The sequence below is a fragment of the Tachysurus fulvidraco genome, chromosome 2 (assembly GCF_022655615.1).
Source record: "Tachysurus fulvidraco isolate hzauxx_2018 chromosome 2, HZAU_PFXX_2.0, whole genome shotgun sequence".
NCBI classification, from domain to species: Eukaryota; Metazoa; Chordata; class Actinopteri; order Siluriformes; family Bagridae; genus Tachysurus; species Tachysurus fulvidraco.
Genome location: NC_062519.1, coordinates 14,484,802 through 14,509,580, shown reverse-complemented (window position 1 = coordinate 14,509,580; position 24,779 = coordinate 14,484,802). Strand labels below are relative to the sequence as shown.

The 24,779-nt window shown below is 39.3% G+C and overlaps 1 protein-coding gene across 2 annotated transcripts in view; it reads right to left on the bottom strand.

Annotated features, from left to right (window-relative positions):
- Nucleotides 1–24,779, bottom strand: part of cdh4 (cadherin 4, type 1, R-cadherin (retinal)) — a 379,372-nt gene that overhangs the window by 58,265 nt on the left and 296,328 nt on the right. For both annotated transcript variants that reach the window (XM_047810282.1, XM_027176421.2), the window contains 2 exons: nt 13,075–13,301; nt 2,859–3,053 (listed from right to left, as the gene is read on the bottom strand). In XM_047810282.1, the coding sequence (XP_047666238.1) occupies nt 2,859–3,053; nt 13,075–13,301 (422 nt within the window). The remainder of the gene's footprint in view (nt 1–2,858; nt 3,054–13,074; nt 13,302–24,779) is intronic.

The window sequence follows — 24,779 nt, the reverse complement described above, 5'->3', positions numbered from 1 at the left end:
CCGCTGTATTCACTGAAATGAAAAGCTGGCTGATTTTGGCTCAGCACACTGTGCTCTCCTGCTCATCTTTGAGCTAATGGACTATTCGGTGTAGCAGGGGAGAGTGCTGGTGCAGACTGATTGGAAGCAGGCAGTAAATTATGAATTTGCTGCTTTCATTTTTGGAGGGTTTGTGTGTGTGTGTGTGTGTGTGTGTGTGTGTGTGTGTGTGTGTGTGTGTGTGTGTGTGTGTGTGTGTGTACTGGGTGGGCTTTTATTGAAAATCTTTTTTCAGAGGTAATTGGAGATAAACAAAGTGCAAACAATGATAAATGTATGTTGCACCATTTATTAGATTAGCCGACAGAGCCGTGTGTTTTCGGTCCCAGCTCTATCTGATTAGGGAGAACACACAAACGCATGCATGCCTCATAGCAGGGAGCGCAGTGCTTCATTGTGCTGATGAAAAGAAGTAATTACACTCCGAAAGGTTAATTGCTTAATTGGACTGCAGTGAATTTTACTACATGAACTTCTTCCTAGAGAAAAAAACCACATGGGCCAATATATGTATTTCTCTCTCTCTCTCTCTCTCTCTCTCTCTCTCTCTCTCTCTCTCTCTCTCTCTCTCTCTCTCACACTCACTCACTCACTCACTCACTCACTCACACACACACACACACACACTCACAGTATCTCGGATACAGTATTATGGCCTTTGTTCTATGGTGTGTTATACATTAATGGCTAATTATTGCTAGCTGTGCTTTGATTGTTGTTTTTTTTAATACACTGCAAAACTGAGAAATCTAGACACTGAAATAGACTTTGGGCTTTTAAGCTAACAGCTTAGCTAGCCAGTACTTATTCATTCAGTCCGCTATAGATGCAGTGTAAGTTATGACAAGCAATGGAAACTAGACAAAACATGTTGAGACTATAAAGGTTTCTGTCAGACGTTTTGCTTCATTACTAAGCGAACGTCCACAACACAACTCCACAACAATCTGACACTGAATGTAAATCATTTCACTACCACAAATCACTACCAGTGTGTAATAACCTGATTTGAATACACTAAGAGTCTGGTCTCATTAATTATATACAGTATACCATTATCTTTATTGCTTATTTTGTTAAAATAGTTACCTTTAACACAACAGTTTATTGGCTTATTGCTATGAGAAAACAGACCTCAGCTTATAATTACTGCTTAAACATAAAGTCTTGAATGTGATTAGATTAGTATGTCCGGTGCTGGGTTTTAACATTCTCTACTGAAAAACTGGCAATGAGGAATAAAGTCTTACAAGATCTGCTACGAGTAAACACCCACAGCGGGAAGGCTGTTAAGCCCCGACATCTTAAATGGCAAAGGTGGGAATGAGGCTATCAGAACATTTCTACAACCGACTTCATGGTGCTTTCAGGCTCACGAGCCTTGTCATTGTGTGTATGTGGCAGAAGATTGCTGTAATCCCCATGTGTAATCTGGAAAAATGGGCATGAGGGAGTAGGTGAGGATGAAGACTGCCTACTGAAGGCTCATCCTAGCCGGAAAAGCTGAAGGACAGATAATACGGAATCCAGCTTTTAAAGCTTTCACATATACAGATAAGCTCCAAGCTGCTGTTTTTTCCCCCCAGTTATGACTATGGTGTTTTTGGTACTTGTTGATACCACAATTAGTCACTCACTTAGTATTAATCAATCAGGGGTGTCATGGGACATGCTATTGACTTTGTTTTGTGTATGTGCATGTGCATTTACATGTGCATGTTCAAGCATTTAACCTACTATCTACGTTCTTTTTAATGTGAGCTAGCCGTGTAAAATAAGTGCATTAATTAGCTATATTAGTTACATTGGTTTGAATACAGCTGCATTGGACAAGAGTAGGCTTTGTTTTAAAAAACTGTGTAAAAGCCAACATTTGCTGCAGCACTGGATTCTGCTATGTGACTCTTCATGCACAGTTTTTGTTAAAGATTCTATCAAGTAACAAAAGGACAATGTAGTCCTTTGTTATCATTGTCATTTGATGTCTATTCATTATTAAGACAACATCCACAAGGCTTACGTCACTTTGTATTGGATCACGTCGTATTGGATCACATCGTATTGGATCACGTCGTATTGGATCACGTCATATTGGATCACGTTGGTATTGGCTCATTTTACGAGTCAGTGAACACAGTATCAGTACGGATAGCCAATACATCTGTATTTTTCTTTGTGTTTCTGTGACTACCTGATGTTTTAAGGGACCCTTATAAACATCTAAAAAACTACAGAGGTAACTGCAATCCCAAAAAAACCCCAAATAAATACATCAAGAACATTCATATTCTGAGCACTAGACTGGTCAGACCCTGTGTTCAGACCCGTCAAAGCCTATAACAGATTAGTCATTCTTGTCAAACGTCAATCTGGTGCAGAATTTGTGCCCACTTTATATCCAAGAACTCTCAAGAGAAGCAGGAAACTGAGCTCTTTGTGCATGGAAGCTCTCAAGAATGTTCTGTTGTATTGCTGTGCTTTCATCTCAAGTATTTCTCTACTTCAGACCACAGAGTCTACTGTTTAGAAGTGTGAGTGAGTAAAAAGGTGGCTTGACAACCATGTCTCAGTTGGTTCATTATTCAGAGACCGTGTGCGGTTTTAGGGATGTTTTTTAAAATATATATAAGTCCTAGAAAGATATAAAAGTCAACAGATGCTCTAATATGTGCCAACTGAGAAAGTTTGTCACAAAATTATTGTTGGTGAAGGAGACTGAGATGAAAATCTTTTTGTCTCCTCTCACAAAGGTTTAAAATGAAGCATTGAAATACAAAGAGTTGATGGTACATAAGCTGCTGATTACAGCTGTCACTCACCCTGACGAGCATTTGTGGAAAGGGTCCTCTAGAGTTCTCAGGCACATTGATGGGAGGAATGACCCAGTCTCTCTTCTGACGGCGCAGCCCATTGGTGGAGGAGCTTCGCTGGTGTCGACGTGGAAACATGATAACTCTGGGATTGGAGTAGTGACTGTGGTGGGATCTTGAGTGGTAACCAGTTTCATCAACAATCTGTGAAAACACAAACACACGAGTGAAAAACTGTTGTTGAGGAGGACGGCTAGTTGCATCCGTACTGTACAACAGAGATATAATATAATGCAACTGTATGCGTCTATTTAAAGTGTCAGATATCTATATCTGTATTCATATTTTAACTTCAAGAGGACGTGGCTTTAAAAAAATAACCCATGTTGAAATCCGTGCACCGCCAGCATGCTTTGTAAATTCTTACTCTGACAGTTCTTCAACCCCAGCTACATCACTCAAGAAACTGACCAGGCACATGTTACACATATATATTCTTAAGCAGATGCCCTGTGAAAATTTGAATTATTCGGATTTGGTGTCTTATCTACTGTACGATAGAATAGCGTTAACTAAAGGTTGCAGTATTCAATCACACATAACCTTTAGCTCTTGGAGAACTGTGATTCAAGCTCCATTCCCATTACAAACATGCACTGCACTACTCTAATATATTTGAAACATTTGATTTACAGTATGTAATATCAGTGTACGAGAGACACTTCTTTGGACATGGGCTAAAGGTGAAAAGAAATGAGATTACTGCAACCTCTTCACACAAGAAAACAAACATCGCCCTGGAAATTGTGCTTAGCTTGCATGCTACCGCACTAGAATTAGATAACCACATCTTTCCTCCCACAACAGACATGAAACCGTCAATGTCAAGGTGACGACACAATTCATGTTTGACACTAGAGCACCTGTGTCCGAAAGAGGGATTATTAAAACAACCGTAGGGTCTTCACTTAAAAGGCTTTTCGGGGTAATAAATCGCAGCTGTGTCCATGTTAGCCAGCTCATATGACAGAGCACTTCAACAGTGACGCATGTTATGGCCATGTACCGTAAGAAATCTGACAGATAAAACGGGACCTCAGTTGTAAAACTGACAGGAAAACACGATGGCCGCTGGGGCGAATGTTGTAACTGGTCCACAGGCCAAGGATAAGGTTAAGATGGCCAATCCAACTGATGAATGTCTCAGTCTTGTTTTAGTGGCTGTAACTCTCTGTTCATTTGGTTGGACTGTTGCCTGTACCTTCTGGTGCTCCTTCCATCCTTGACAAAACCATCTGCAATGCTGTATTTGTAAAATCTGCTGGTGGACTTTTCAGTATAACTGCAAGCACACTTTATCTTCTTGTCTCTTTTGTTTCTATTTCTCTGCTTCTGAGTTTAAATCAAATTGAACATTTAAGCCATTTAACTGAAATGAGAAAGGCACCATTGATAAAAGTGCTTAGTACTATTCAGTAAGAATAATCTAATTCAATATGATCAGAAAAGAAGGTTAAATCAATAAAACTTAAGAGTTCACTGGTTTCCCCATTGAGGGAACACTAAAGGTTCATTGTCTTTGACAACAGAGTGTTTTCTTACTAGAATGGGTTCCAGGTATGACATTATAAGAAGCTATGAGACTAGTCACCACAGCCTGGGACAGTACACTTCATGCTTTGCAAAACCTTGCCATTCAATTCTGTCTTGTGCAGTGATTGCTTATTATGTGTTTGGTCACTTTATTACATGTTTGACTATTCTTTGGATTATGCTTTTGATATGAGAACTTATGCCATTTGCAATTTGCTCCTGGCATCAGCATATGGATCCTAACTGTTCATTTGTGCATGGGACATTACAATAATGGACAGATTAATCCTAAAGCAGTGCATATGCGTAGGCCTCAGCTACGGTCAGTGAAGATAAGAAATGACTGATGTCTGTTGGTCTCTTCCTCCCCCTGTCCTCAGTATCAAGGACACGGCTTGTCAGTACGAAGAAGTGACAATATGTGAGCCGACATATTGTATTAACTTTCTATTCATTTGTATGAACGCTTTTAATGGTCTGTCTGCAGAAGCTGGAAACAGGTATGGGGACAGTGTATGGGTAGATCTGTGCAAGAGAATGTGGAAGGGAGGTAGAAAGAGGAGAGATAATGATGGATTGGCCATCATGAATACTGGGACAAATCCCAATGGGCTGTGGGCTGAGATATAAAGCAAAGGGAATTGTGGCTGAAATGTTGATAAAAAAGAAACTTCTTTAAAAGAAATGCATGGAACCACACTATCTATTTAGAAAACAAAGTGAGGGAACACGGGGCCAGAGTGCAGAAAGGATATGTTCTGCGAGATTGTGAGACTTGTGTCTAAGCTATTTATCTGTCTAGCTAGCAAAACTATATTCGGTCTACCTGGCTAGTTTAATGCTGATCTATTGGGAAGTATGTTCTAAACAGATCCAAATAAAGATAGAAATAGGAGGAGCTTTTATATTTTGAAGACTTGTTGGAAAGGATCAAAGGATCATGGGGCACGAGATCTGGCAAAAAAAGTTGCACAAGCAGGAGATTTTTTACTAGTTTGCAGGTACAAGCAATTAGTCAGCTAAAATCTGTGGTATAAAGGAAAAAAACAAGTTCAAAACTAGTAAAGCTGGCACTTTGCTTTTCATTCATCCTTAGTAACTGCCTGGTCAGGATCCAATAGTTTACATTAGGCTACTAGGTTCAAAGCTACAATGGATTAGAACAACAATCCCATGCACATCTTTAGTTGAGATCAATTCTTTCCTTGAGTGATGCAGCTAAGGATGAGAAACTGTCAGTCAGAATTAGCCAGAAACGCATTTCTAGCTATGAGTGTCGAGGGGCACAAGAGGCATAATGGTAGAGTTCATATTTAGTTAAAAAGCCTAGTATAGAGCTCTAGTATTGCTCACAACTACTTTGGTTTTTAATCTGAAATCGGGATACAGTGATCCCTCGTTTATCGCGATTAATGGGGACCGGAACCCCTCGCGATAGGTGAAAATCCGCAAAGTAGGATTGGCCCTAAGTTTGACCTTTTCACTGATGGTCATCATCTTCCTCTTCGGCTCACTAGAGGAATCTTTCACAGGGGCACGGTGCTTAGTAGGCATTGTAAGGGCTTAATGAAAAGTTAATTTCGAACACAATCCGCGAGACACAGTTAACAGCGTGAACGAGAGTGGCGAGATACAACAAGGGTAGAAGCTGGGAGAGGATGCCATGATGTGCAGCCAATCAGTTCAGATCTCGTGCCGGGAACCAATCATGTGCCTTGTCTGAGTGCCCGTGGGTATGTACAAAGCCTCTGAGAGACTTTCTCTCTGTCTGGCATCCTGTGAAACCGTTTTTTATTTTTATTTTTCGATGAATATTTTTGAAAAATCAGCGATGCAGTGAGGCCGCGAAACTTGAACCACGAAGTAGCGAGGGATTACTGTATTTGGAGCACTAATTGTCTACTGTCATTCAGTTACACCCCTATAATGTGTAATCACGCAACATTAACAACTAGTGTCTCAGCCAGCAAATGTTTCTATCATCAAAGTTGGAAATGTTTTTTTTTTTTTTAAAGGTGCCCTTCCACACAAAACCGTTTTTACTTGTATTTTTTGATATGTGTTAGGTCCATATGTGTTTGTGTTGTGTCGTGAATTTGAAAATAAACTGTTACCTCCCTGGTCAGTTCTAGCCACTTAAAATAAATAAGGGGAGAAATCAGGTCAGTTAGAAAAGCTGGTCAGTCTGACGTCGTAATGATTGAGCTCAGTACTATTCATGAGCTCTCCCACTTGAGACCGTGCCCCCAGAATTCGTGTAGCTCAGTGAGTTTCCTATACAGCAAGGATGGCTGAATGTCAACGGGCTTATGAAGAAGCCATTCTGCCGCAATTCAAGGTGATTGTAAACAAATTTTCTCTAGCCTAGGCTACTTATTGTGCTGGGTGAATGAATAGTCATGCTCTCATATCCTAGCGATTAGCCAATCGGAGTCAAGCAGCATAGCTCATTTGAATATTCATGAGAACTGGCGCAAATCGAGCCGAGTCTTCCTGCAGGCTTTCTATACCACACTAGAATGGCTTGAAACAAGGTAACCAAGGCATTTTTTCCACAAAAAAATGTTACAGAGTCCATGGTAAACTTCAGACATTAAAGTAATGAAATACGTGTGGCAGGGCATGCATCTTTAATATATATATATATATATATATATATATATATATATATATATATATATATATATATAAAACTTTTTACACATTCATACTTTTGTACATTTCAAAAAAGTGTTAAGTTGTAGAGTAGAAAAAAGTAGAAACAAAGCTCTTCATGACAAAATTATTTGTTGATAAATATTGAGAAATGCAGCATTTCTCGATCCATAGTTTCTTAACCTCGAAAACAGCAACCTTTTTAAAGTATAAATAACCGTGTACTATTAGTATGTTCACTAAGATTTCTCAGTCAGTGAAAACTAACAAGCTGTTGTGGATTTGTAATAATCACGGTGTTTATAAGGAAGGAAATGCTCTACAATTTCTGTCAAATTACACGGCATGACCTCGGTGACGCAGCAGTCCACTCTGCAAAAATGTGACAGTGATGCTTCAGTGCTGCTGTGTGTGCAGAGCCACAGCCCAATGTGTTCCAACACTGATAAAACTCTTATCTCTCTCTAACCGGATCTGTTCATTAACACCAAACATTCGTCCTTTCCATCTCTGTCTTTCGTTCCATTTCTATTCTTCTTTTCCACAGTGCCTCAACTGTAACACAGGGACAAATCCAATAATATGCCATATTCATCCAATCAGATCTAATTGTAGACTCTCTTGTGCATTGCAAAAAGTCAACGCCTTGCCAGAAAGAGAGCTTGAGAACGAATTAATGCATCACATTATAGCGATGCCAGGCCGAGCCACAGCCTTGTAACAGGATTCCTAATGAAAAGACTTGTTTTCCTGGCAGGCTAACAAGCGACTGTGACGATTACAAAAGGAGGGCGTGGAGAAATAAAGCAGAACAGGCCTGACGTGCTGTTGGAAGCCTGATGGGCATTCAGGAGTCAGTGAATGTGAAATGGCTGCATGGATTGCCCTGAGCTCCAGAAGAACCAGCCTAGCCAGCTGGCACTCCGCTGGGGAGATGCCTGTTCGGGTGCCTGTCGGCCCGCAGCCATACTGCAGACATCTGGAGGTTATTGTTCCACTGAGCAAAATTATTCCACATGCAGGAACTTTCCTATTACAAAGTGTCATAAAAGTACCCATTCTATATTAGACTGAGCACTCGAATGTGGACCTGAAATACGGTCAATTTAGTACATTTTACTGAATTTCTATACATAAAAATCTTAAGGCTACCTCTGCTGTGAGCGGTGTATTCAAGCTTAAAAAATGAGTATACTGAGCTCAATTTCAATTTTCACATCTGAGACATTTACTCCCTCACTAGAGACAATTCATTTATTATAAAGATGATAAGTGACCCCTTTTTATGATTTTATCATGATTAATAAATGGCAGCCCGTTCAAAATATGCAAATATCATCACGCTAACTGCTCCCTCCTGCCTTTCAATCACACGTTAACCGAAAGTCCCTTCACACTGAAAGCGAGATATATTGGAGACAGATGAGAGACTGTTAGGACGAACACAGGGCTTGAGTGCCTGATCCATTTTAGCTCGAAAGGGAACGCAGTGATTTTCAGAGAACACTCCAATCCCACAGCATGACTGTTCCATATGCCCGAGGCCTGTGTTCTTCCAACAAACGTCAGATCACTGTAGGAATGGCAAACCTATTTATTTTACTGACAAGAATGATGGAACTATATAGGTAGGCCTGAATAGAGTATCGGAGTCCTAAAATGTCAAGGCTAGGGCAAACACATTTCCATAAATATTGGTGCCTTTCATAAAAATTATAAAATATAAAACAATTTTCATTCAGATGTACAGTTAGACATATTTTAGCATATTTTCTATTAGCAAGTCTGGCAGAGGCAAAAAGGTTTTGGATTCAATTCTTTATAATGTTGTGTTCAATGTTTCCTTCACTGGTTGTGTGTGACAGTATTATAACTGCTTAGGAATTAATAAACATTTCCTGCCCACTTGGTTTTCTGAGTGGTGAGGGAAGACAAGGGACTAATACAATTGGTCACACATAAGAATTTAATTACAAACTAGTAGTGTGTATATATATATTCATTTATTCATTCATTCATTTTCTACCGCTTATCCGAACTTCTCGGGTCACGGGGAGCCTGTGCCTATCTCAGGCGTCATCGGGCATCAAGGCAGGATACACCCTGGACAGAGTGCCAACCCATCACAGGGCACACACACACTCTCTCATTCACTCACACACTACGGACAATTTTCCAGAGCTGCCAATCAACCTACCATGCATGTCTTTGGACCGGGGGAGGAAACCGGAGTACCCGGAGGAAACCCCTGAGGCACGGGGAGAACATGCAAGCACCACACACACAAGGTGGAGGTGGGAATCGAACCCCCAACCCTGGAGGTGTGAGGCGAACGTGCTAACCACTAAGCGACCGTGCCCCCCCATATATATATGAAAAATGCTAATGTTAAAATGTGCCCCCCATATATATGTGTGTGTGTGTGTGTGTGTGTGTGTGTGTGTGTGTGTGTGTGTGTGTGTGTGTGTGTGTGTGTGTGTGTGTGTGTGTGAAAATACTAATGTTAAAATGGGAATGACTTTGTGTTACTGTTTGAGTTAAAGATTTTGTATTGTATCTGACGTTTACACAGGACGTGTACCTGCTCTTTTAAAGCGTACCAATAGTTCTGAAGCTGACTGTATTAAATCTTTAGACGTGATAATATTACTGTCCTTCAACAGCTATATCTTAGCATCTAGCTTTGAAATACTGCCTGGGAATTGACACTGGCAATCAAAAACACTTACGAATCTGCTTCTTGACAACAGAATATATAAATCTGTTGTTTCAGTGACGCAGATGTGAATTTCAGCAGTGATAGTTATGTACAATGTCACTCGTGATGCAGTAAATCGCTGGAAAAATATATTGTTCACTACAAAATTGGCCTTCAACAAAAATATGCATGATACATTAGAAAAAAACTTTAGAAATATGACTTGTGCAGCACAAACTGAGAATAACGGCAGGTCAGGGAAGGGTGGGATGAGTATTTTGGGACAGATAAACAGTATTGTGTAAGTAGGGTTAGCAAAATGTGATAGGTCTAAAGCGTAAAAATGTCTGTGCTATTTCAGCTCCATCAGCACAAGTAAAAGCAAAAACCTTTCAGCTTTGTGTGATGGAAATCTTTCTTGTCTAGCACTAACGTACAGTTCTTCCAGAATTGTACATAATGTGCGTTTACATTTCTGAGGAAATTCTGAAGACCACTGTCACATTTACAATCTGCATTTAGGATTAAAACCGAGTGATGAGTGTATAATTTTATAAAACGTATATATATATATATATATATATATATATATATATATATATATATATATATATATATATATATATATATATATATATCAGTCATACAGATTTTATACATTCATCAACCATGGATTACATTAAAGTAGACACTCGGTTCTTCGTAAAAAGACAACAAAAACAGATTTTAACAAATGAAACAATTCTGAATATAATCAGTTATCATTGCTTTTGACAAAAAAACGTTAAACTCCAACTCCCAACGTAGAAACACTAGATTATAGCACCTGTGTACATTTGTAGTGGACATTTTCACATGCTTCTTAAATCAGATGGTGTGGATTCATTTTCTATAACAGCATGGCTCTGACCTTCACAACAATGTAAAGCCTACTTTTATATTAATGCGCCTGTTCGAATACAATATCATTTCTTCATTCGCAGGGTCTCTTAAAAAAAACTCAGCCTAATAAGAAATGGCTATCTGTAAGGAGAAGTTTATTTAACATTTACAGATGGAGCCTGTGGTGTCAGGAGCTTGTAGCAGTCATTTATCTAACACTGGTCATTTTTTGGGAGAATAAAAAAAGATAGAAGAGTAAAAGGGAACGAATGTTTATAGCTGCCATAAGGAAATGAACCACTTTCGACTGTACGGTTATAGGAGAATAAAATAAAATAAAAAGACAGATGACTGAAATCAAAGTTAAGCGTAATTGTGGTCTGAACAAATAGATTATAATGTATTATAATGTCTGCTATTCATGAGAGAGAGAGAGAGAGAGAGAGAGAGAGATGTCCCATATCACTGTTATTGTCTGATCATGATATAAGAGATAGATTTTAGTCCTCTAATCGAATATGACTATATATATTATATGAATAATAATGCTTAAAAAGGAGATTTTGGTTGTAACATTGATATTTGATTAGTATTAAAATAAACCAGAAACAACAACATGTAACCCATTAAGGAGAATGTGAACAGGGCTGGAGCCCTGCTGAGAGATAAGGCCATTAGTTTATAAACTGGTTTTCTATCAAAGCTCTTCGCTCTTCTATAATCTGAGACGTTTATCTGCACTAGACTACTCAAGAGACTGTCCTCCTTTTTAGCATGTTGACTAGTCAAGTTTCGTCACAGTGACCTGGAGCCAGTGCAGTGTGAGTGAGCGTTCTAAATCAGGCCTCTGAGTGAATATCTAATCAGCAGCTCATATTAGATAATATTATCACGAGACCAACAATTCATCCTAGAGAGCAATTTGTGTTAGAGCGGCATACGTGGCCTTTTACACTGATTATCCTGTTCTAATCCCAAAGCCCATTTAGTTAGGACATTTGTTTGGGTGTGTGTTTAGGTGTGTGTGTGTCCTTCAGCATCCTGGCACACAGAGGCTTCTCTAAATGGCTGCACAGAAGGCAGGGACATGTGAGGGGTTAGGGACATGGCGAGAGGAGCGCATGTCCTCCTCCCCGGAGAAACCTTAGTCCTTTCTTGCAGTTTGTCATTTCTGGGTCACTTTAGATGCAGGAATAGTCCCAATGCCAATGGGAAGGACGTTTGCATAAACCAGGTACACACCAACTCCAACATGTGCTGGGGTTCCAAAGGGGAAAACACCATGACTACAGCAGCTGTGACCCATCATCGTCAAGCAAGAGGGAAAAACTCAACCATGACAACCATGATATATCTTAATGAAGGAAAGACTTAAACATCACATACTGTGTGGAGATCATCTCCAAAGCAACTAATTTCTCCTGCATTATAATCAGCTCTGTCCTAGTCTTGTTAGATGGGCATTAGGTCAGTAACACTGACTAGACTAGTGTCCGATTCATTTATTAAAGCCTCTTCAAGCTTTGTTATTCCTGAACTAAGCCCATTCACCCACATGGAGAATTGAAACATTGATGCTGTTTCAGATGGCACTTCCAAGTTGTGTTCAAATTTTTAAGTTATTTGGTTTTAATTCCATGTCTTTCATTTCACGTGACCAGCAGAGGAATACAGAGAAATCACCTTTAAGTGGAAGTATAAAACTGTATAAGTGGAAAGTCACCAGCTAAACGCCATTTACATTTACTTTTATGCCATTTTGTCCTCAAGTCCTCATCCAGATCCACTTATATTTGATCTCATTTTAATACAACTGAGCAATTAAGGTTTTAAGGGCCTTGCTCAGGGGCCCAGCAGTGGCAGGTTGGTGGACCTGGGATTCAAACTAACAACCGACCAATCGGTAGTCCAACACCTTAACTACTTGGCTACCACATCCCTGTCATGTAATCCAAAGCCCTAGTAAGAAACTACTCCATTTCACCTTAAAAATCTAATTTAATCTCTGTAGTTTTGCAGTAAATATGGAAGGAAACTGCTAAGTTGTGTACTTTTGTTCATGAATGGATCAGAAGAACAATATCCTATAAATAACCAAAATTTATTAGTAGCTAGAATTCGACTTTCTGCCTAGAATACTGCATTAGCTAACGGACTTGATGCTTCTCTAACGGATCATCTCAGTGTCAACAATTAAGCACGGACGATGATGTTGCTTTCACTTGCAGTCTTATACAGTCCCCTAAATGACCATCCATGTGTTCATGGTGTATTTAGTGCATGAAAAGCTCCCTGAGTTGTGAGATTTGTTCTAATTCGACGTTCTTGTTCATCTTAATATATGGTAGCATTTATTTTTCTTAACTGTTGAGCCATCACATAAATGATTTTCCTCACCTGGTTCATGAGGACAGGGAGTGTGTGTCCGGCAATGGCCAGTTTCACGGTCGTCTCCCAGATTTGCGTGTCTTTACTCCCCTGAGCCGTCACCATGAACTGGATGGGTTCGGACAGGTTCATCACATCCTGCTCTGCGTACAGAGATCCGTCCGGATGAACGCTGAATTTGGGGTCACTGCTCTCGAAGATGATCCTCTCCTTTATATGACAAGCCTCGAACTTCACTAAACAGGAGAAAGAAACAGATGGATGTTGAATGAACAGGAATGATGTCTACTTAGGATTATTTCACCGAAGCATAAAATGGCAGATGGCTTTCTGATTCAGAGCGATGTGAAAGCTCGGTCTGCATTTCTTGTATTTAAAACCGAGCAGGACAGATTTGTCTGTTTGGTTGGACTGAAGAAATCTTAAAATGAAAAATGAACTTTCACTGTTTATAACTCATCTGTTGGGAGAAATCTTTATCAATCAACTGTGTGTGTTAGAGAGAGAGAGAAAGAAAGAAAGAGAGAGAGAGAGAGAGAGAGAGAGAGAGAGAGAGAGAGAGAGAGAGAGAGAGAGAGAGAAGGAGAATGAAAGTGAGAGGAACAGAGAAAATAAAAGTGATAGAAAGGCCAGTGTGATCCTTAGGGACGATTTTAGTCTTTATCACATTCATAAGCATGCAGACTAAATATTCTAGGAAACACTCTAATTATAAACCTCCTTCCTCTCTCTAACTCTCACACACATACACAACAAAAATGGGGTTATATAGAACGACTGGGAGCTTTATTTTTAACTGGGGTCTTAACAAAGGAATCGCCCCGTCCCCCAAACCACATCAACATGTGGCAAAAAAAACAGATGTACTGTAGATGCCTTACGTTAAAAAAACCCACTGCAAAGATACAGAAACCACAAAAGACCACAAAAACACCTTATGCTGCTTAGCCATGTTCTGATTCTGCACTTGTACTGAGAAATACACACTTCTACAGTTCCTCCATTCACACTAGCATGGTGTGTAGTGTACTTGAGTCTCATTCAGGTCTTATGGAGCACGAATAGCAGGCGGAGAGAGAGAGAGAAAGAGAGAGAGAGAGAGAGAGAGAGAGAGAGAGGGAGAGAGAGAGAGAGAGAGAGAGAGAGAGGGAGACAGAAAAAGGGGGAGGGAGAGCGAGAGGGAAAGAGGGGGAAGAAAGAGAGACAGAGAGACAGAGAGAGAGACAGGTACAGTAGATAGATAGATAGATAGATAGATAGATAGATAGATAGATAGATAGATAGATAGATAGATAGATAGAGAGGGAGAGAGAGATAGATAGATAGATAGAGAGGGAGAGAGAGAGAGAGAGAGAGAGAGAGGGAGAGAGAGAGAGAGAGAGAGAGAGAGAGAGATACAGTAGATAGGTAGAGAGATGTCCCGGTTCTAATCCCTTGCCTGTGTATATTTCTCTCATCAGTTCACTAAAGTGAGTCTGGTCTGATAAAAGAAGCCTTTTAAAAAAAGAACAACAACTTTCACATCTATAGATGAAGCACTACATTTAGAAGTTCCTTTCGAATTCAAAAGTCACTTCAATATTCACACAAGAACATTTGAGTTTACACAGAGTCAATTTACATACATGAATAAATGGATTTTTGTGGGATCCCTATTTAGGCTGTGCAAAAAGCCTGTGTGTAGTTTATGATTTTGTGGTTGCCAGATTACTAGATTATCAAAGTGATAGTTTTGTGCTTGGGAGAGAAAAAAAAAACAGGGATAGAAAAAGCAGACTAAGCAGGTATCTTTTTCTTCTTGTCTAATATAATAATCTAACATTCTAGTACATTTAATGCATAGTCAATGTTATCCCGTAGTATTAGAATGTGTAACACTAATGAAGATCTCAGATATTCAAAGTGAAGATCCTGACTCCATGTGGTCTTTGAGGACAACAACCTCGTCATTAATACACACATGTCAGACTGTATATGAATATAGAAAGGACATAATTCATAATAACACTCTCGGGTGTTTATAACAGTTTATAATCACACCCTCTAGTGTCACCCAAAGCTGCAGGACAAGTTTGGAAGGTTTGTCCGGAAGAAGAATAATCCGTATGCAAGACAACGAATGTTGCTTTGCAAGCACCATTAATAATTTTTTGTACTATATTTCTTCTGTTCTGTAAAGCTGTTCTGACAAATTGTCCATTGTTAAAAGTGCTATACAAATGAATTAAATTGAAATGTATTTAAATCATAATTTACTATATTTATTATTTTATTATAATAATTATAATAAAAAAAAATAGTTACATTATTTTATGTAATACTATTACATATACATTGTTTTTGGTTACATCAATCTGTCAGTCAATGGACTTAATGTTGCTCCTGGCTCCAGATGACATTATTCATGAAAAACTCATTTTTAACCCCAACGTGTCTGTCTGTCTGTCTGTCTGTCTGTCTGTCTGTCTGTCTATCTATCTATCTATCTATCTATCTATCTATCTATCTATCTATCTATCTATCTATCTATCTATCTATCTATCTATCTATCTATCTATCTATCTATCTATCTATCTATCTATCTATCTATCTATCTATCTATCTATCTATCTATCTATCTATCTATCTATCTATCTATCTATCTATCTATCTATCTATCTATCTATCTATCGTCCCGGGTTCAAATCCCGGACGAGCCCTTCCCCTTACTCTTGCTTCTCATGTCATCCGAGTTTCTTGCGGTATAAAGCTCAATGTCAAGAGGTACTTGCTTGGCCATCATTCTTTCAACGCAAGCACTCAAACTACGGCGAGTCTCTTCTTGCATGTAATGGTCTTTATTCTGTCAAGCAAACCAGCTGGACTTCATATAAAACCAGCACAACCATAAACAATTGAAAGCAATCAACGGTCCTGTAAATGAGGCTAATTTGCTTTAACGGAACAGAGCTAATTACAGCCACTGAGGCTAAGGAGATCTAAGATGAGAGCTAAGGAGACCTGGCTGAATACAGGAAAGTGTTTGCATGTGAAAAAACAGTGTCACCCTGCCCTGGTCATTGCTGTCGTGCTAGCGTTGAATGTTGGCATGGGAACAGAAGGATGTGCCTAGTGCAGAAACGTTTTATTCAGACGTGCTTTTCTTTCTGGCTGCAAAGACAAAATTTCCCTCTGTGAAGAACCGGTCTTACTGGATATATAAAATCTGTTACATATAATCTGTAGACATAACTGTTAGCGGTGGTCATGACAAAGCCTTTTAGAAAAAGAATCAATGGCCAGACGAGAAGCGAAGCTACTGTTACCATGTTGACGTTGATTAGCGAAGACTTTGGCATGTTAGAAAACAAAATGATGTTCTAAAGTGAGATCTCGCTCTCTTTCTCTCTCTCTCTCTCTCTCTCTCTCTCTCTCTCTCTCTCTCTATATATATATATATATATATATATATATATATTTTTTTTTTTTTTTAAAGGTATCTCGGTAGATTTAAAAAGAATTCTAACTTGTGTTTCATGATATCCAATTCGTCATGAAGATTTCTCCTTAAAAGCCCGACAGCAGTAGAAGAGACTAGCAGAGTAAATTATTGTGTGTTCTGTGCTGTGTGAGGCTTTTCTATTCACCATATTAATAACAAGTGGTTATTTCATATATATATATATATATATATATATATATATATATATATATTCTATACCGTTATTTATAACATTCTTTCAAACATCTGCCACACAAGGAGATCTGTTATAGAAAACAAATCAACAGCTTCGGACCAATCAGATCTGAGACTACAGCACTGCTGAGGTATAAAGAAAAAAAAAAATAAACTGCATTTTACCACCCTTGCCTGGATCTGAGATTGAAACAGGCAAAAGCTTTGTGGACATTTCAAAGTCTGACATGTTCTGCTGGGCTGCGGTGAGAGAGGTGCCAACTAGAAAGGGGAAGAGAACATGGTGGAAAGAACACAACTGGCAGCCACTCCATTCACACTCAGCTGGATGTGCTTTTGACTTCTGAATTCCTGTCTCCCTCTCTCTCTCCTGCCGTGCTTCTACCCTCACCTGCACAAGGAATTAAGGCAGAAGGAGGTTGCCAGTGATTTGTTTTCTCCGCAGGAGCTGAATGTCAGAGATCAGTTCGTTCAAAAAGCTCGGCCCTGTGTTGTTTTTCTCCACACGAAAAAGAATCTCTTTGCACTTTCTACAGATGTTGATGAAGAGCTGGCTGAGATGAACATAGAAAATAGTTATTAAAAAAAAGGAGAGCATTTTGCTCTTATAGGTACCCTGTAACAATTGGAGTAACGGAAATATGTAGGGTTAGTGTAGCGGGCATCGTTGTAGCTGCAGGGTTGGTCTTAAAATCGTGGAGTTTTGCATGTTCTCCTGACGTCTACATCTGTTTCTGCAGGATAGTACTGTGTTTATTACTATTCATTTGTTGACTCTTTCATCAATCATTAGAGCTTATCACAGCAATGCTGCAGGTATGAGTGCACTCTTGATGGAATGCAAGTGAAATAAATCATTCTAACTCTAAATAATGCTAATTCATGGTATGCCATTCTTGAACATTTATTCAATTTCAATTCAATGCAATTTATTCAATTGACATTGCCTCAAAGACGCTTTACAGTGGCATCAGAATAAAAGAATAAAGAATAAAAGAATATACAGAATAAAAATTGGAAAGTTTAAAATTAAGTTACTATTTATCTCCAACATCTATCCCTAACGAGCAAGGCTGAGGCGACGGAGGTGAGGTTAATCTCCCGGAAATGATATGAGAAAGAAACCTTGAAAGGAACCAGACTCAGAAGGGAACCTCATCCTCATTTGAGTGACACTGGACAGAAAATAATTTCGGGTTTATAATCGAGTGGACATCTGAACTCTTAAGCTTCCAACAGCTTTCTTTTTCCCCAAATGCAAGCGTGATGAATAAATTGCCTTGAACAATATTCCCCAAATTGCATGGTACTACCAATAATGAATACTCGTGCAGATTCCTCTGATATAGAACTGTTCTGCTTAACTTAACCTACTACACTGGTCAGAGAGGGAAGAGCTTTCTTCAACCAGCTGACGAACACAGCTTGAGGACAGAACTTGGGGGACCGTAACACACACTTGCCCCTCATGTACCACGCATTCCAATACTTATGACAACAACTGTCATGCTCAGCAAAGCATAGAGTTTGGTGACATGATGTTCTTCTTAGTTCACTGACTTTTGCTTAACCAGAGCATGGAAATGGGTCCGTGCGTTCTTGTCCCATCGTTGCCTTCCTTTCCTTCCCGATCATGACCTCACATCAGACAATACCCTCATGGTTGCACAACAAGAATGTAATCCATTACAACAACTTCATCAGAAATCAGTGACAGCGTGCTGGCACTGAACAAAGGTCTCGCTCTGTCCTACAACTGCATAGCAGAATGAGCTATTGGCCTGTGTTTAAAGGCTGCTGCTGGGTGATGTGGAGGTTAAAAGAGGCTACCAACCTAGACACTGCCAAGCTGCAGGATTGTGTGCCAAAGCTCCACACCAACACCACCCTTGGTTTGCTTTAATTAAATTTAAACACCTTTTTCTCACTAGACAAAGCCGGTTGGGTGACATGACAAACGATGGGAGTTGAAACAGAGGGCGATTTCTTTTTTAAAGGTATCTCGGTTGTGTTTCATGATATCCAATTCGTCATGAAGATTTCTCCTTAAAAGCCCGACAGCAGTAGAAGAGACTAGCAGAGTAAATTATTGTGTGTTCTGTGCTGTGTGAGGCTTTTCTATTCACCATATTAATAACAAGTGGTTATTTCAGTTACTGTAAGCTTCTGAACCTGAACTTCAGGCCTGCGACCCCCCTGACTATTGGTTTGTGAAACTCCCGGGGGATCCGAAATACTCAAAACAGCCCACCTGGCACCAAAAACCATGCCACAAAGTCAAAGTCAGTCTCAGAGATTAGATTATTCCTCTTTATGATGTTCAACTTGGCCATTAACTAAAGCTCTCGATCTGTATCTGCATAACGTTATGCGCTAGCTTGCTGCCACATGATTGGATAACTGTATGATAGCACAAGCCTACATGAGTCTGCGATAAGAGGCTGCTTAGTTTATCTTTCCTGATTTACCTTTGCTAGATAAGGAAACGAATCTAATGAAGTTAGGCTCATTTTTAATAAGTAATGATGCAAGAAATAAATAAAAAAGTAAAAAAAAAAGTACAACTTTACTTTTCATGATGAATCCTCCTGCCTATTGCCTCCAAGGCCATCATATATATTTTCTCATGCAAAAACCTCAAGGTCATCTGAATAATCTTGTTTATAAGGAGGAGACAAGCTGAGCCTAGAGGCTGTGTAAGCTGTTATCTTACAGGACAATGCAATAACTCCAAGCCGCCTAAAGCTACAACACCCCTGCCCGAGGATATTTATGTGAAAGCACATGACTGTGAATGGTGATGAGATCAGCCATGAAGACGTGTGTTCTTCTGTGTGCAGGAGAGCTGTTTGGACTAGAAGTCTTCACGGGTCCACTTAGATCCGAAAACCCGAGGTCTGACCCGAGACCCGAGCGGGTTCGGGTCTAAAATTTTCACGTGTGCCTCGGACACGGGTCGGGTATAATAATAGCGGCATCGGGTCTCGGGTAATTTAAAATGAATGTGTTTTTACCGAACGGACCCGAGAAGATCCGAACTACTGTATCTTGTGTGTGTGCATCGACTCGAGTCCTTTTCCAACCTCTCCTCTGTTTGCCAAGACCGCTTGCGACGAGTGGCTGGCGACGTGTGGCTGGCGGCAATTTTCGTTGAAACAGACCTGTCGATCAATTTTGAATCCATTCTGTAGCGGTTAGTTTAGTGTAGAGTTACGCAACATTCGGGTCCAGTCGGGTTAAAAAAATGCCAATGGGTCGGGTCGGACTCGGGTCTAGTTTTTCGGGTTTGTCTCGGGTCGGGTCTTTCTTAAAAAAAATAAATAAATTATGCACATCGGGTTCGGGTAAAAAGTGATTCGGGTCGCTTTGGGTCGGGTACATTTCTTTAGACCCGAGAAGACCTCTAGTTTGGACAAGATTTCACCAGTTTTGTGTAAAATTCTTCATGTTCTACCATTTTGGAGAGGAAGTGGTCTATAGACTACTGAGAACTACTGTATATTAATCAGCTTAAAGTAGACATCTTACAGACAAACACCATGTAATTCACATGTAATTATGTGCGTAAAACATGATTACGTGTCATAAATGTCGAAAATGGAATGGTTTAAAAATTGCACCCGATCTTGTGTAAACATGCAATGTGAAAAATATGTGATAAATAAAACCTTATATTCTACATGTAAAAAAAAATATGAGAGAATAAATGGGCGAAAAATGAAAAATCCTTTTGTGAATAAAAACAAATCAGGCCTCAAAAACATAACGTGAAACAAATGAAACATGTAAATCACGTAAAAATAACCAAAAAAATCCCATGTGAAAATAAATTAAGTTTGCTCAGAAATGATGTTTAGATAAAGAAATCATGATAAAAAAAAAAACTAAATCATAAAAAGATAAAAAATGAATCATGTGATAAGAATCAAGAAAAACACAAATCAAAACAAACAAACATAAAAACATTGTATTAAATAAACTATGTAAAAAAAAAACCTGAAAAGAAAAATAATTATATAAAACAAACAATGAAAAGAAATGAATCATGTTAAAAAAAATCATGTGAAATTAAATTAATCCTAAATTAAAAATAAATAAATAAATAATCACATGTACATAAATATGACTTATCTGGACTATAGGCTTTCAGACATTGTGGGTATCTTAGCAGGAGGCAGTTTTGATAAACCCCTCAATATGCCGAACAGCTTCCTCCAGAGAGTGTTTTTCAGAAGATAATCAACTGTTAATTTGTTTTCCGTCTCTTTATCTCTCTCTAACACTTTATCTTTTCACTCTGGTGTTGAAGCAGCACATCTGCTCTCTTTCCTGATATTATTTACGGTTCATTTTCATCTATTGTTCCTTTTTTTTCATCATGAAATTATAATTGTTTGGTAAAAAATCATTAACTGTGGATGCAAACATTATTCTGGAAAAGCTAGTCAGAGTTTCCACTTTCTTGTACTTTAATTGTATTTGTATACCTGCGCGAATAGCACGTCGCTAAATCTAGGTTGTTTTGTGGGCTGCTGCACAAATGACCTCATTTCTTAGGCACCTGGACGTTGTGCTGCTGAATTGGAACAGTCCTATTTTAGGGCTGTGTACACAGTTTGTGTCTCAAGTCCAAATGTTATGTCAGTATTTATGTGAATATTTGTGTGTATTTGGAATATTTTTGTGTATTTTCTTGAGTAGAACAGAGTTTTTCCACTAGCATCTGATTTCAAACCCGCGCAACGAACCAGGGATAGAAAATAAGGACTGAAGAAAGAAATAACATTTTTATGCTGCCAAATATATCACACTGTAACACAAAAGCAATTATTTGGACAAAATATTCGATTACTCTCACTCACTCATGTTCTACTGCTTATCCGAACTTCTCGGGTCATGGGGAGCCTGTGCCTATCTCAGGCGTCATCGGGCATCGAGGCAGGACCAGGACGGAGTGGACGGAGTGCCAACCCATCACAGGGCACACACACACTCTCTCATTCACTCACACACTACGGACAATTTTCCAGAGATGCCAATCAACCTACCATGCATGTCTTTGGACCGGGGGAGGAAACCGGAGGAAACCCCCGAGACACGGGGAGAACATGCAAACTCCACACACACAAGGCGGAGGCGGGAATCGAACCCTGACCCTGGAGGTGTGAGGCGATTGTGCTAACCACTAAGCCACCGTGCCCCCCTAATATTCGATTATTCATTTAATATAAAAATTATAGGGCTTCTTCTCCTCAGCTTGTAGAATAGCACTTGATCCAGCACGTCCTATTACTTACAATATATCTTTGTATTTCTATTTATATATATTGTGTGCTAAACAGTTAATGGTTTGCACAGCTGAGAGAAGTCACAAAACCCCAAACAGAGGTTATGATATCATAATATGTGTATGGGATATCATTTGTCATGCTTTATGTGCCCTGCTTTTGGTTTGTTTTCATAATTAAATGGATCACAGAATGAATTGAGGAATAAGCGGAGCGTGTTTGAGATCTTTCATCATCTTATTCAGGAAGAAATCAGTCTGAGTTATGACGCGTCGATTTTTCTGTATTAAAGCCTCACTTAGCATGTGTAAGTCAACATTGCTTACGACTGTTAGGGAAAATAAAGGTGTACGTCTCAGCTGTTCACTCGTACCAAATCAAATGAAGCCAGCAGCTTGATGAAGTGGTGCTGCATTGATTCAAACGTTCCACCTCTCACACTGAACAATACACAGCAGATTAGCTTCATCCTGAGGGCCTGATTTCAGTCTTTGCTCGGGCTCTCAGGGTGCAGCACAGCATGTTGTCACCGAAGTTTAAATGTCTGGGTCATAGTAAAAATTGAATTGGACCCGGATAGAGCGGAGGAAAGCCTAGAATTGATACTTATAAAGCAAATAACTGTAATAAGATAATTACCACCAAGCATCCTCCTCTACCGTGACAGCTCTGATCATTCTGTAGATTTGTAATGCATCATTATCATTACGTAATATAATATAATGATGATGATCATCACCATCATCATGTCACAGCTGCAATTTAACTTTATGACTCACAGCCTTGAGAGTCCAGTCAGTTATTCACTCAAACTCTGATCCCATTCACTCCAATCCACAGCATTTATTCACTCCAATTCAGAGGGGTTGAATTTCCCAGCAGGCCCACAGAGAGCGCAGGAGCAGGAGAGGGCCACAATATCACTCTTTTGATATGGACAATTACCGGATGTTGACAGACGGATCATTCAAATAGAGAGAGCGATATGAGCTCATGTTTTAAATTATTCATATACGATTCGATTACAGACCATGGAAAAGAAGACACAGGAGAAAAGACACGGAGGATTTTTTTGTCAGTGATTCATGACTCAGGCTTTCGTCTTTGACAACTTTGTCTTTACATGTACTTTAAGATTCCGATAGCTAAGGGTCCTCTGCTTCTTTTTCTCCCCTCTTTTTCACTATATGGTCGATACTTCAGCTAGCTCTTCCCGATCACACAGAAAACAATGATGTTTTGAGGATGATGATTAACATGCTTCCTCCCGAGATATATCAAGCGAATCAATGGATATTATCGACCTGCTACTGATGCTACATCACAGGGCAGCTGTGATCATCATCCACCCTCGGAGGAAAACCTAATTTCATTCTTCAGCATACATAAACTCACAGAAGCCCACTATTGACTAATGTCACTCTGATTGACAAGGAAGAGAGTAATGCCACCCCTCCCACCCAGTCAGCATGGGCAATTTTGCTTCATTAGGATGAATGCTTTTTTGCTGGTCTGTATGGGTCACAAAATTTCTGAAGGCCACGCATGAAGCCTTCATCCATTTTCTTCCTTGTTCCTTAGAACAAATTCATATCTCTCCATTTTTATACTGGTGTGTCCCATTCCTAATAACTATTTAAGAACTCATACACAGAACACAAGCCCCATCAGTGAGGCGCCTGGCTATCTAGAGCAAAGCAGAAGTCACTCAAATCTCCAACAAAAGTTCCAACAACACTTCCCCAAAGCTTCACTTGGAACGCTCTCTGAAAACCTGAGAAGACGATTAGGAACACAAATGTAACTATTAGATGTGACCGGTGCTACATTAATGGCCCAGTTAGCCAGGCTTGGTCTGGAGAGGTTTCTCTACACACACCTTGGGATTTTTCCATACAAACACCTATAAACTCAGTAAATGATACCTGGGCCATTCATCAAGATCCTTATAGGTTATTCATATAGTTATTGGGTGTACATAAAGAGAAATAAAAAAAAATGTTTTAACTGGATCAGATCTCTTGGGAGTATAATAGAAGAAGAGTTCCTCCCTTATGGGTTTGATCCAAACAATACTTTTTAAGAGAGCAGGAACTCTCAAAACCTTAGTACCTTCTTGCTTTAAGTCTAGAAAACCAAGCTCTAAATATTATTTAAGCATCAAAGACAGCACATAAAAAAATAATCAAGAGCCCAAAAAAGAGCTGACAAGACTGTCTGACATACAGAAATCGCAAAAAAAAACAACATATTTTTATAGAGCAAATCGATATTTCCTTAAAAAGTGCTGCGGCAGAGAAACGTTCAATATTAATGACGCACTTTCAAAACTAAATCCATATCTGCAGCCACATGATTATCTTTTGAGCCAGTGACAGTGTGAGTCTTTTCAGGAATAACTATTAATATAAAACCTGTTTCATGCAACAGCTTTTTTCTACCACCTCCTCTTTAGAGTGTTTGATCTGCCTTCCTGAACCATGAAGACGTTTCGTTCCGTCAATAAGAAATCTGAAGAGCTAATTTAAAGGGATGGAGCCATCTAATTAAATTCATTGTGTGTCAAAAAATGAAGAAGAAACCTGGAGTTAAGGGAGAAATAAATATATAAAACTAAAGGGAAAAAAAAGATCAGATACTGCCTTTTAGAGCAGAGGGGATTTGGCAAAATGGAGCAGTTAGTATTGGGTTTTTATGAGATTGAGGTGGGATTTTGAACTTTCATAGCATCCAGCACGCTCACGTAAACC